Source organism: Hesperophylax consimilis, chromosome 28 (genome assembly GCF_061612785.1).
Source record: "Hesperophylax consimilis isolate HC1 chromosome 28, BYU_Hcon_1.0, whole genome shotgun sequence".
In the NCBI taxonomy this organism is placed as follows: domain Eukaryota; kingdom Metazoa; phylum Arthropoda; class Insecta; order Trichoptera; family Limnephilidae; genus Hesperophylax; species Hesperophylax consimilis.
In genome coordinates this window covers 19,855,488-19,870,310 of record NC_142863.1, presented here as the reverse complement: position 1 = coordinate 19,870,310, position 14,823 = coordinate 19,855,488, and the positions used below count along the sequence as shown (strand labels likewise).

Genomic DNA, 14,823 nt, shown 5'->3' with positions numbered 1-14,823 from the left:
GGTATGTTGTGAAACGGGTCTGCGAGGGGAAGCAAATGGGAAAGAGGAAGTTGGGTCAGGTTAGGTTAGATTAAAACTGAACAGCTAAAACCGTGATTTATTTCTGGGGTATTATGCCGTGTTGCGTTTCATCCTTCTTTAACCAACGTTCAGGACAGCGTTACAGAGTCCATCGTCAGGGCAGATGTGATGGCAGATGATGGACACTGTAAAACTGCCCGAAACGTTGGCAAAAGAAGGAGGAAGAATAATACCCTAAAAATAAATCACGATGGCCGTGAAAATCTCAAATCATAACTGACGGCCAAAACCCAGAATAACTATCATAATTATTCAATTAATTCTGTAACTTTACCAATTTGAACAGCACTAAAGTAACGCATTGCTTTACACACTTTAAAAGTAAAGTTGTTCGATTTCCTACCTGAGAAATGACAGTGTTCTGCTTAGCGACTTCTTCGAGCAACTCCTTGACCCTCTGGCGTGAGTCCACCGCAGCCGTCTTCTCCACCTTCCTCTTCAGCTCCTCAGCCTCCTTGTTCTTCCTGACAGTCTGCTGCTGGTCCTCCTGCCGCGTCACCAGGCGCACCGGCGTGTTGGGTTGGGAACCCTGGCAAAGTGGATACGCAAGACAAATTAGGACATATTGAAAAAGAATATCTTGAAATGAACCTTTGGGAATGGGATCGAATAAGAAACTCGACAAAACTAGAATAGAAGCTAGACAGAACGAACTATCTCCAAAAGAATCTCAGAACACTAAAGCATGCAAACTCTGCCATCTAGACAAATCAGCAATTGCCAAGCACTTAATTCAAACCAGCCATTACTTTGGATTTGTTCCTGTCTTCGGAATACCCAGAAAGCATAAAGCACGCCTAATTACAGAGACAAATTGAAATCCACAAAAACCTCATTAATTTTAAAGAGACAACGGTGCTGAGCTTAATAGATCTTGACATACGGTATTTGATGTCTATACCAAAACTAAATGCCAAAAACCCAAATAAATTTTAACTAATTATTATACTGAAATACCGACCCCATGATAATTAATGTGCGCAACACGATATAACTTAAACACACACTTATATACATAAACACACACTTCACGGACACTGTAATACTGTCCGGAAACCCTAAAATTAATCACCCTGTAGAATGAGTAAAATTTGGTAAATATCTCAAAGCCAAACATAATATCGAAAATTATATTTGAAATAATAGACCTACTTCCACAATATCACCTTTTTTACTTTGGAATTGTCAAAGATAGTAAATAAAAACATTCAAAACTTCTAAAAGCTAGATCTACACGACTGCACGCTGCAGTGCACCTCAAGGGATTATTTCACTGGACTGCAAATGTAGCCGGCCGAATAATGGGTTTTTTTTTTTTATACAACGGAGACGGTTTACATATAGTTTCCGTGAGCACTTAGACCATAGGCCCATTGTGCTATCTCCCTTTTTACCTCATTCCTTTAACAGTCACCCGGTCCCGTTTATAAAGTTCACCAGGGTTGTTATTGGATATGTGGCTACGTCTTCTGGTTCCACAATGTGTATTCCCAGGTCTCATCTCTCCTCTCCAATCCCCCTTGGTTCCCTGAAGGCCCCAAAAGGGAAGAGAACCTTATCTCTCCTCTCCTCTCCACTCCTCCTTAGTTCCCTAAAGGCCCCACGATGGAAGAGGACTTCGTCTCTCCTCTACACTCCTCTTTGGTTCCCCGAAGGTTAAGAAGCCCGAACGAATTTAAATGAAATTCATATTATTAAATTTAAATGGATTAACATCGAACCCCAGCTACTCATTACAAAAATCATACCTCCAAATATTAATATGGAAACATATGAACTGCTTACTGTGGTGCAAAGCCAATGAATCTACCTAGATTTCGTTATTTACCCCATGTTTTTAAGATATATAAGAAAATTATTTAAATCATCAAATTTATAATTCATAAAAATCACATACTTTGGGTAGCTTTCGCTCGAGTGGTTAAGAAACAAGAAGATCGAATTCCACTGAAAATTCTTAGTGCAATTGAAGAGTACAGTCATTCAGTGGCTAAGTTCTTTGCCACAGGCATATTAGGATGAAACCACTCCAGAGGCTGTGGGAGAAGATGCGGGACCTACTATGGATGGAGGCCACCGAAGTAGTGCAGGATAAGGACACCTAGAGGCGACTAGGAGAAGAAGATGAGATGAAGTTAGTCAAGTCAGTTTACCTGACTCTGTTGTCTTCTATAAAAGCTGACAGTATGCACCAAAGGCTTGTTTCTTTCAACTTCATCCTGGTAGATATCTCTTTGTCCAATATTCTTTTGCGGTGGCGTCTTCATTGGAGATTTGAACCTGTCCACTTCTGCGTTGGGCTCCCCTTTCTTGTAGTAGAAACTGTTGGATGGTACTGCGTTTGAATTCTGTAAAAAAAAATTGTTTTTTTTATGGTAAAACGGTATAGTGAACCGTTTATCATTACCATTTATCAATTAAAGATAAAAGTAATTTACATTATAATCTAGGGATTCATAGATGGTGTTAATTTAATTATTTTATGAAAATAAAAATTATTTGTTTGTATGCGTACACATGCATTATGAATATGAATAAATAGTTTTGTGCGTGTTCTGAGAATGTTTGTTGTTTGAAGAAAGAAAATAGAGAAAACACTTTAAATCTTACCTTCTGTTTGGGAGGTGTAGGTCCTTCAGTATCATCATCCGCGTCCAAAACCTCATCCAGTAAATCGTCCAAATCTTCGTTATTTTCTCCGTCACTGGACGAATCATACGAATCGTCTCGGCTGTTTCTGTTCACGGGAGTGTCTCGTGAGCGTCTCTTTGCCCGGACGGCTTTCCTGGCCTTGGACAGACCGTTGGATTCGTTGGTTTTTTTAACTCCCACTGCCTTTAATATGTCTCGAGTGAAGGAGGTGTTGCCCCAATCGTTTTCGACATGCTCGCTCACAGTTGAGTCGGAGCTCGTGTTTAAACTGTAATGAAAAATACGGTTAACACACAAATAAGGTTTTTTTTTGTTCTTATGGTAATGTTTACAAAGTGTGAGCAGCACTATAAATAATATAGATGACTAGTGATAATATTGAAAAGTCATTGGATCTCCACATTTCAATGAAAATGAGTTATAAACTAAACTCTACTAAGGCTGGAAACACACAAATTACAACAAGCAGCCGATATTCTAAATACACGCACTGCCATATGTTTTGTTATGATTTTTCTATGAGAACTATGCAGTCACTGCTAAAAGTTATCAGTATAAACTACTTATAGCCGAATACACAGTTTGCTAAATGCCTAAGGAGAACCCAAACTTGTATGTGCAAAATTATGGCACCTCTAACTCACACCATTCCAGGGATGGAACATGATTTCAATAAATAAAAATTCTAATTTTGGGATCTAATTCTAATCATCGATATTTGAGTTTTTAGAATAGTTTTCTAGGTGCATTTCTTAACACTAAGGTTAGCTAAAGGAACCAAATCTCCTGCTAAGATTTCTAAATATGGTTGTAAACAGCTGACAACATGTAATCGTTTATCAGTTGAAGATGATGAAACTCTGAAACAAATAACATATGTACAAAAATTGTTGGACCAATACATTAAAATCTTACAGCATACATAAAGTTACATTTTTGTGGTTTCTTGGATATTCTTGGATAATACACATTACAATATGAATGAATTTTTAAAAAAATTATTTTAACATGTAATACTATTTCAACATAACATTTTATTTACATACAAGAGTACAAACTTCAGAAGGGTATTACTACATATTTAACACTGAAGAGATACACCGATCGAAGTGTGTTGGGGTGAACTCTAGGGTTTTCCTGTTCAGTGCAGTAAAATTACAAATTTTTCCTCTCATATTACAATAACAATAAATGTCACAGAAAATTATGTAGTAGAGTAGTTTCAACATTATAAGATCCTTCACTAATACTTTTACAAAGCCGTGTCTTAAACGCATGTGTAAGTGCATGAGTGTCCGTTCAAGGTCCATACATTGGCTGGACGGTGCGTTTAGGGCATGCACGTGTTCAAACATATAAGAAGTTTGAGAAGTTATATCTTTTTGTTACTTGTTATCATTGCAAAACTTGGATGTAGTATTCCTTTGCAACAACAAACCAAAGAAGTTATTACTAGTGAGATGGAACATTTCAAAAACTTATACCCAATGAAAAATATCTTTTGAGAAGGTATTGGAAGTTATTGGCCTTTCTGCGAAGTCAATAAAAACCTTAGACGCGGCAAAAAGGACAGGATTCTGAAATCATTGAAAAAAAACTGGAAATTTTTAAGTATGAAAACTGATATAGACGATTTTGGATTTAAATGGGTACCCTTGTATTTTTGAGCAAGGTTAAAATGAACCATCCTATACCCGAGGATCTTGTAATAGTGAAACTACTCGACCTACAAACTTTTAAAGCAATTGAATCTAATTGTTTCTACTTGTAATACATTTCTCTATGACTAGATCAACCTTTTTTAGAGAATTTTATTGGGATGAACATATTAACCATTCGGGGGTTTAGGATCACAGGGGCCTAGATAGGTCCATAACGGTTCCATGATAACTCAACACAGTGACAATTCAACACACTTTTAAGTGATATAAAGTCATTAGAAACGATGAAATATTTTTTTTTTTAACCTAACCTACTTAACCCAGTTAATAAAGTTTTTGTTTCATCACTTTCCATGACTTTCATCATCATCATCACTTTTGGCTCTACAACCCCTGGTGGGTCTTGGCCTCCTCAAGAGTCTTCCTCCACTCATCTCGGTCCCGCGCCAGCTCTCTCCAGTTTCGAAGCTCCAAGGCAGATAAATCTTTGAGGACGTTGTCGCTCCATCTTAACCTTGGCCTTCCCAGGCTCCTTCTGCCTATCGGTCTTGAGCTCAGCAGGGACTTTGGTTCTTGATGTTCGGTCATTCTCTCCACATGACCTAGCCACCGAAGTCTTCCCAGTTTTATGAATTTTGTGACGTTTAGCTCCTTAAACAGAGTATAGAGCTCATTGTTATAACGTCTGCGCCAAAATCCATTTTCTAGAACCGGTCCGAAGATGCGCCTCAAAATTTTCCTTTCAAAAACATCCAGTGCTCGCTCATTCTTCTTAGTTAGAACCCACGTCTCGGCTGCGTACGTAAGCACTGGTCTAATTAGTGTTTTGTACACTAATACCTTGGTGGTTCTGGAAAGCAGTCTTGATTTTATTTGTTTTTGTAGGCGGAAATAGCAGCGATTTGCATTCACGATGCGCTTCTGGATCTCCTCTTCCATGACTTTATATAACTTAAAGTTGTGATGAATTATCATTGTGATGATTTATCCGGTCACCGTCCATAACATAGTTTTAAGATAAACGCAAATAAAGATTGGAATGATCACATGACCAACTGTAACTCTTAAACGGCTGTACGTAAGAGATCGAACTTTGTGTCACTAATAAATATGATTGTGGCCTAACCGAAACCAAACTTAACTGAAAACACCAGTTTTTGTAGTTAGGCCCCTGTGATCCTAAGATCCTAACTGGACACCACATTATACAGTAGTTTGAAAATGCATTTACAATTATTTAACCTTATGTTGTCTATAATCACTCGTGCAATGTGGTATTTACAAAATAAAGCCTTAAGCGATGGAGATTTCCAGGCAATCAGTTTTGAATTTGGCCACACTCATTCCAAAAAATAATACCTCTAAATATTAATATGGAAACATATAAACTGCTAACCGTGCTTTAAAGCCTGTGAATCCACTTGTATTTCATTGTTTATTTCATATTTGTAGGTTTTATAATTGAGCTGTTTGCGGGAATTTCTAATTAAATTCTAAAAAATCGCTTAAGGTCTAGAATGATGAGACGTAAATATGGGTAGCCATCGTTCGATTGGTTATATTACTTTAACAACACTCCGCACTAGCGAGCGCATTCTTGCAAAAGTATTACGAAATCCAAGATTCGAATGAAGATTTCAGCTGTAAATTTGAAAAAATCAATATGCAGCTCCGCTAAATAAAAAAAATTTCTTTATCGATTTCTATATTATTTTATTTTGTATTCACTAAATACCGTACAATGAGCATCGTAATTCATTTATTTTTTAACATTTGTTCGATAGAAATATGTAATAGAAATTAAAACGGGAAGTTATTTGTAGTTTAAAAATTGCTTGAATCTTAGATCTCATAATACTTTTTCAAGAATTTGGCCACTAGTGTGGAACAGTCCTAACATATCACTGAATGAGCTTTTGTCATAAAAATGGCGCTACACAAAAATACAAATAATCATCTGAATATTATTGATAACAGTTATCACCCTCCTAGGCGTCTAATGGTTTCGACAAGGGGCGCTAAAAGTTTTATCTCGTCTGGCGCCGTTTGGGTCAGGGCCGGCCCTGCTTGGAATGTTCTTGGATCTTCGTGGGATGTCTTCATTTTTCAATTGTCTGGATATGGAGTGATTCTTTCTGCATTTTCTGTAGTGTTGTCAAAATGCCAAGAAAAACCAATTAACCAAATATACGCATCAAAATGTTTTTGTTTTATTTGAAAACAAGTTTTGTGTGTATACAAACGTTAACTTTTTAAGAGTTAAATTAAAAAATTTAATTAATTTTTTGCTTGGATAAATTGGATTAATCTATTACAACATACTGCTTGTTTAGGCCTGTAAATAAGTGAATCGGCTTAATTAATTTTGTAGTAGTCAATGCAGTGGAAATGCCTATCGAGTCTAATTATTTATTTAACTGTAATAAATTGATTTGGATTTCCAATAACAGCTGGAGAAGCCTCTTATGGGGGGCGGAAAATATAAATATTTTACTTTTATTAAATAAATGTGGCTTTAGATAAGATTTAGAAAATAAGATTTGAAAAATCATTAGAGTAATGAGTTATCATAGATGAATTTGAAGCACTCGGTTTCTAATTCTGATCTATGGATTTTAATTCTGAGCCATGAAATTGTAATTGTGAACTGTGTAATTCTAATTTAATTCTTATTCTGAACTAGGTAATTCTGATTCTCATCTACATAATTCTAATAACTGTGTGGTTCCAATTCTCATATAATTCTGAACTGTGCGGTTCTAGTTCTGAACTGTGTAATACTAATTCTGAACTGTGTGATTCTATTTCTGAACTGGGTAATTCCAATACTAAACTGTGTGATTGTGATTCTCATCTGTATAATTCTAATTCTGAATGGTGTGATTCTAATACAGAATGGTGTGATTTTAATAATAGTAATAATGTGTTTTATTATCTTCTTTTTGTTGTTGTTGTAACAAATAGGGATCTCCCGTACTGGGGATTTCATTTACATATGATTAAAATTTAGTAGTGTGGTAAAGTAATTATAAATATATTGCGAAGTGTTTTTTCTGAAATAATTATAAATATATTACAAGGTGTTTTTTTGTTCAGTTGAGTGGTTTCGGTTTCAGTCTGTATTTGGTGTCAGTATATTATCTATTTCTGATCTCCCTATGTTTTGTATCCAGCCTTTCATTTTTAATTTAATTGTTAAAATATTATTGTGAGTTTTGAATGAGAGTGAAATTTTGTTGTAGAGTTAAGTACCATAGTATAGGAAGCTTTTTTGTCCAAATTATTTGTATAATATTATTTCCAAACTGTGTAATTCTGATTCTCATCTGCATAATTCTAATGCTGAACTGTGTGGCTCAGATTCTCATCATTGTAATGCTAATTCTGAACTGTGTGGCTCAGATTCTCATCTTTGTAATTCTAATTCTGAATAATTCTCATCTGCATAATTCTAATTCTGAACCATGTGGCGCAGAATCTCATCTTTGTAATTCTAATTCTGAACTGTGTGGCTCAGATTCACATCTTTGTAATTCTAATTCTGAACTGGGTAATTCCAATACTGTACTGTGTGATTTTGATTCGTATTTGCGTAATTCTAATTCTGAACAGCATGATTCTAATTTGTAATCTCACATGTGTAATCCTTATTCTTACTATGTGATTCTAATTATGAAAAGTGTGATTTTAATTCTGAACTGTGATTTCCTAATTATAAACCGCGTAATTCTAATTATGAGCTGTCAATTTCTATATTTGATTGTGGGATTCAAATTCTAAATAGTATTCTAAGGACGAGTTGTTTAGGAGAATTTGAACAATTCTTCAAATTTCAAAGTTAATTTTCATGTTCTGTGAAATATTTTTTCAAGTTCTGTTATTATTTCAGTTCTGTCAAGTAACTGTTCTATAATCATATAATAACAGAACTTGAATATGAACTTCACAGAACCCGAAAATGCACGTTGAAATTTGATGAATTATTCAAATTCTCCGAAACAACCCGTCCTAAGTCAACTGTGGAATTATCTGGGAAATTCTAATTCAGAGCTGTAAATTTCTAATTCTGAACTGTGGGTTCTTATTCCAAGTATTGGGTCTCATATTCCGTACCCAGCAAACTTTAATTTGATTAATTTTTATATTTTATACTTACGAAATGCGTGGTTTATTGGTTTTTTCGGCATTTTGTGCTGAAATAAAAGTGGAGAGAAAAACAATTCAGTAAAAAATCAAAGGGAACTTTATTTCAATGTGTTTACAAAGGAATATCACAGATACAAAAATACTTAAGTACAACACATTATACCTACCAGATCTTGGTACTTAAATAAAACAAAATTACGCATTTAAAAAACTAATATCTCATTTTAACATTCATTTTTCCTAAGCGATGACATAAAAATTATGTTACAGTAAAACTCACTTTACAATGATGCTCCGCTTTATAAGGTGGTTTTACTGTCAATTATAATACATTATGTTATTAATTACATACCAAAAATATATTCTCTTTTAATTCTAAGGGCTAATTAAATGGCAAACGGTAAAAATCTAAATTTAAAATAAATATTTAAAAATTTTGACGATTTTCAGGGCCAATAGTCTATAGTGATTTCAGGACGATGTAATAACCAATATGTATATTGGCACACATCTGCAATGATGGACGGACACTGCAAAACTGTCCAACACCAAAAAAAAAAACTTAAAATACATATTTAATATTGTGTATTCTTATATCGCATTTAATAAGCAAACTTAGGAAGAATCTTAAAATGTAATTACATATAAAATAACTGCAGTTTGGAAATCAAAAATACACTAAAGTCAGTATAAAACATAATGAGAAATTCATTCTACTTCATACAAAAAATAAATGAAAATCCATATTATATCCAAGAAACCTTTTTTATTATATATTTAGCATGCAATGTAATTTATTCAATAAAAATAATATCAAAGAGGTCCAACAATCAATATACACAGTTATTTGCTGAAACAAAAAAAGGTAATTAGACTTATTTAATTAAAATGTGTTGATCTGCATTTTTGTACTCGATTATATTATTAACAAATTATTTTTTTCTGTAAAATAAAAAGAAATAAAGTTAAGTAGTGGCAAACATGAGAGATTTTTTTAAATAAATAATATTAAAATTAAATAATATTTCTAAGGAAAGCAAGTATTTCATCGACATTAAATTACAATATAATGTTTTATATTCGTATTCTAAAGCAAAGATTATAATTATCTTTATTTATAACGTGTAATTAACACTTCGGCACCATCGGGCAAGCCTAACATTAAATTTCATATAAAACATTAGTAAAAATCGTAAGGAATGCATATTTTTTCTATGGACGTATTAAATTAATTGTTTCTCGAGAGTATATAATTGTGCTACCAACGTATAGTTAAACTCTAAATTCGGTTCGTTTCGTTTCCATATCTAACAGGAATATTATTTATACTTTGATAAATGAATTCTTTGCTGTGAAATCGTCAAAGTTCTATTGTTTATTTTTTGTAAATGAAGTCAAGGATTGCAATTTTTGGAAGAAAATTAAATGTGTATTCTTCAATGTACAAATAATTGTTCATAGGCAACTGTGCTTTCGATGGGCAAGACCCAAAAGACTTGATTTTAGAATAAGAATTCCTTTCCAAAGAACTAACTTAACCTACTCCCAACTTCTTGTGCGAATGAGTTGACTATATAACGTTCACTGTACTGGTAAGATTTAGAATGAGTTGACTATATAACGTTCACTGTAGTGGTAAGATTTCAAATGAGTTTACTATATAACGTTCGTTTAGTGGTAAGTTTTAGAATGAGTTGACTATATAACGTTCGTTTAGTGGTAAGTTTTAGAATGAGTTGACTATATAACGTTCACTGTAGTGGTAAGATTTCGAATGAGTTGACTATATAACGTTCACTGTAGTGGTAAGATTTCGAATGAGTTGACTATATAACGTTCACTGTAGTGGTAAGATTTCGAATGAGTTGACTATATAACGTTCACTGTAGTGGTAAGATTTCGAATGAGTTGACTATATAACGTTCACTGTAGTGGTAAGATTTAGAATGAGTTTACTATACAACGATCACTGTAGTGGTAAGATTTCGAATGAGTTGACTATATAACGTTCACTGTAGTGGTAAGATTTAGAATGAGTTTACTATACAACGATCACTGTAGTGGTAAGATTTCGAATGAGTTGACTATATAACGTTCACTGTAGTGGTAAGATTTAGAATGAGTTTACTATACAACGATCACTGTAGTGGTAAGATTTCGAATGAGTTGACTATAACGTTCACTGTAGTTGTAAAATTCTTCAAATGAGTTGACTATAAAAAGTTCACTTCACTGTAGTGGTAAGATTCTGGGCATATTTTGCGATAGCCCACAAAATTTTTCTAAAATTTCTCGTTTTCACTTGACCCAAAGTTTATTTTCGTGTGTATTTTTTTTTTTACAAATTGTTTTATTTTTGCATATTGTTGCACACCGTTATTGGTCGGTTGGTATTTATTCTTTGTAATTTTTATTATGTTAACCCCCCTGCCTGTTGTATACATTATTGAAAAAAATTGACATTTGATTTAACACCCAAAAATTTGATTGTTTTAAAATAACTAACTCTCTGAAAGTTTATTTATTTGAATAATTGACCCTCCAAAATGTTTATTTAAAAAATGAACAGAGCAAAAACTGCAAGTAACATATATAAGAACAATGCATAAATCTACACTAAACAACATCAATAAATATTTCCAAAAAACTTTTAATCTAACAGTCTTTTTATATATTTTTGATAAATGCCGAAATGATTAGGTATGTAAAAAATATTGTAGAATACTTTAAATAAGTAACTGTGATATTGTATACATATCAGAATGAAATGCTTTTGTAACAGTTTATGCATTTTATCAAAAAATGATCTAATTTTCATTTGAAATTACTTAAATATTTCTGTCACCAGAAATAATTTCAAATATATCAAAACGGGAATTTTCAAAAAGATAGAAGACACAACTTTTTACCTCTTCTCTTCTAATTGTGTAATAACATGGAAAAATTGGTATGCTAACTAATACATCATTCACTCTAATGTGACTGTATTGTCCAACAGAATTTAAAAAATCACTTGAGAAATTGCTACGATCAGTCTCTTTAAATTTACTATTTGCATAAAATATGCATAATAATAGACATAAGCGCTTGTAAACTAATTTCTAGATGCTGAGAATTCTTGTCTTAAGAATATCGGTTATTGGCACATGGTCAGAGTGATTGCAACACGGAACTAATCTGGTCAACTTATTTCGCCAACTTGCTGAGAAAGTTGCAAACAAAGTCATTTCTGTAGTCTACTTTTTAGAAATATTATTTATTGTCGAATTATATCCATTTCAAAATTGGTTGTTAAAAACAGGGTTGTGTATATCGGAAAAAAAATTGACACACATATAACACGCAGTATTTAAATGTATGCGATACTCTCCACACATCATCACAAAAGATGACACGACACGCCTCCCGTGTTAAGTAAAAATACTTAAATCCTTTACGTGGTTTTACACACTGTCCATAGGAACAAACATTTTATAACAAATATTTGGCATCTCACGGAAAAATTTCTTTTGGAAAAATTGTTGCATAAACTTGTGTTATGCATGAGGTGAGGTTTTGTGTATATTTCACACAAATGGCGCCACATAAAATAACCAAGTGTGTACTATAATTATTACAGAAAATTTTGTTTCAAACTGGACGACCCTTCACAGCAAGCCGACTAATTTATCAAGATGTCACAATACCAACAGTAGAGTTTTGTGTCAAGATAGTGATATCAAGCGCAATTTTCTCTCTGTTTCCCCCTTTATGGCAGGGCAACATACTTGTGCCGGCGAGGCATGAATCGAAAAATGCATTGGATGAAGCTAAATTGCACCTAATACTGTGATTTTCGACACACTGTCCTCTTTAGCTATCACAATGTTAAGATCTATCAATCAAAATAGCTTATAAATTCAATATCAAATTCATGAAAAGTTATAGATGTATATAATTAGATGAAATTAGGCACACAAGTGGCTCCAATCTATTGGAGCCATTCTAATGACTGCTCGAACGACTCAAATAGTAGCTTACAAGTGGCTCAGTGCATGACGTATTGCTAGTCGAATGAATGGACCCTAGTATACTGCTGAAACTGAGCCAAAAACATTGAATAAGCTGGTAGAATAACTATACCAAGGTGTGTTTTCAATAAACTATTTGCTAAGAGAGAATTCAATTTTTATACACTACTGTTACATTGCGTAAGATACTACGATTCAGCAATTTTTGGAAAAGTTCATGAACATTGAACGACTGTCAAATGCAAGAGTCCTCTCTCCTCACTGCACATGTACCTCCCCATAAATGAAACTCGGTTTCAAATCGCCATCTCCACAACTGACTACTCTATTCGCAAAACTGTTCTTAATTGTCATTCTACCAAAGCGATTGTATGTTAAATTGAAATCAATCAAATCTGTTCATGAGCGACAATTCTACGCAATCCAGTTCTAAATTTGTTGCTGACTCGTTTGTCAAAAAATCACGACATGTTTTTCAATCAGGTTACGTCTTATTTTAGTTCAGATGCAAAAGAAAAAGAAGCAGCACTCTAGTGCGAAGTCTCCACACCTTGCAAGGCAAGACATCTTGGTTTCCTCATCTTCCGTGGTGGTTGCGTCAATGTCTGATAGGCCCGGGTACAGTCTGCCTTCTTTGGGGCCAGTTACGCGGATGCGCTTCACTTCCTCCAGTACAGATAGGACTTTCACGGAGTCTGTGGAACCTGGAAGATGACTCAAAAGGTTAGAATTGTTATACACAGTGCAAGGAGATGGTTTGTAATATTTTGTTTTATAATTTAGTTTTAACAGTTTTAATGATGACTAAACACACTGACTTTGATACAAAATTATTATAACATAAGCATTTAAGATAAATAAAGTAATAAAAAAAGGTGTGGTTTTTGTTTCAAAATAATTATTTAAACCAGAACCATCGTCGAGAGTTAGGACAGGTTGTTTCACAGAATTTGAACAATTCATCGAAGTTAATATAATATAAGTTCTGTGAAAGTCCTATTCATGTTGTTATTATCCAAGTACTCAGAAACAATCGGCTCCCAATGAATTAATAACAGAACTTTCACAGAACTTGGATTGGAATTAGATGAATAATTGTTCAAATTCTGTAAAACAACCCATCCTTAGTTTTGAAATTTTAAATTCAATACTGAAAAATCAATATCAATTTGTTTCCAGTTATAACTGACGAGATAAATCAATAGAAGTGTGTTATAGGCGTGTCGGTGTGCCGGCAATAAGGACAATTATATCTTACTTTGGATGAATAAGATCTAAATTTTCCAAGTAATAGGAATTCTTTTCTCAACAGATAAATAATTCTATTGGCCTGTCTGTAACCTAATAGTTGAAAGGTCTTATTAGATTATACATTACACTTCTAGCGATTTTTCTTTCAATGCCGATTATAAAATACAATTTAAATATCTCATTGAACAAAGCCTTACTTCTCCTCTTATTGGGCTGTTCGCATACAGTGGCATCGGTTTCGTGATCGCCTTCGCCATGATTAGCAAGCACAATCTTGGGCGAGGATGGCTGCCGCTTGTTATTGACGGTGTTGGCGACATTGGTTATACCATTAGCTCCGGCGGCCACCACTTTACTGGCCGTCGGGTTGGAGTGGTTTCCGGCGCCCATCAGCGGGCTGTCTTCGGAGGTGGGCTGCTCGTCGTGATCTATTTCTGTCTCGATGTGGTCCATCTCTGACTCTTCCATCTAAAAATTAAATAATCAATAAAGTTTTAAGATTTTTTTTGGAATATTAAAATCTCTTACTACCTTCATTGTAAGCGGGGAGATGTCGCTTGTATAATAGGGTGTATCGATTTTTAACTTTTTTTTTGTTTTCAAATTCCAAGTTGAAAAAAAGTTGCTACTAGGTACCACAACTTACCACAAAAAATTTTGGATTTTTAAAAAAATGTTTAGGTCTCCCGCACAAGGCCCAAAGTTTTAATTTTTTTCAAAAAAATTTCAAATTTTTTAAAAATTTAAAAAAATAAAATCGTGACTTTTGTGTTTATTCCAAGTTAAAAAACAGTAATATTAGGGAATAAAAATAAATACGTAGTTTAAACTTAAAAAAAACATGGTTTTTATATGTACACAAAATTACAAAATTTCATCAAAATTAACAAACTTTAGGGCTTGTGCAGGAGACCTAAAATCCATTTTTTTATAAAAAAAAATCGTTTCTTACTTATTTTTATGCCCTAATATTACAGTTTTTTAACTTGGAATAAACACAAAAGTTACGATTTTATTTTTTT

At 33.6% G+C, this 14,823-nt stretch overlaps 1 protein-coding gene across 2 annotated transcripts in view; it reads right to left on the bottom strand.

The window, feature by feature from the left end:
- LOC149410326 (anillin-like) overlaps positions 1–14,823 on the bottom strand; it is an 87,229-nt gene that overhangs the window by 10,339 nt on the left and 62,067 nt on the right. For both annotated transcript variants that reach the window (XM_089649006.1, XM_089649007.1), the window contains exons 4-8: positions 13,999–14,269; positions 13,101–13,254; positions 2,692–3,001; positions 2,235–2,429; positions 425–610 (exon numbers count right to left, since the gene is read on the bottom strand). In XM_089649006.1, coding sequence (XP_089505132.1) covers positions 425–610; positions 2,235–2,429; positions 2,692–3,001; positions 13,101–13,254; positions 13,999–14,269 — 1,116 coding nt within the window. The remainder of the gene's footprint in view (positions 1–424; positions 611–2,234; positions 2,430–2,691; positions 3,002–13,100; positions 13,255–13,998; positions 14,270–14,823) is intronic.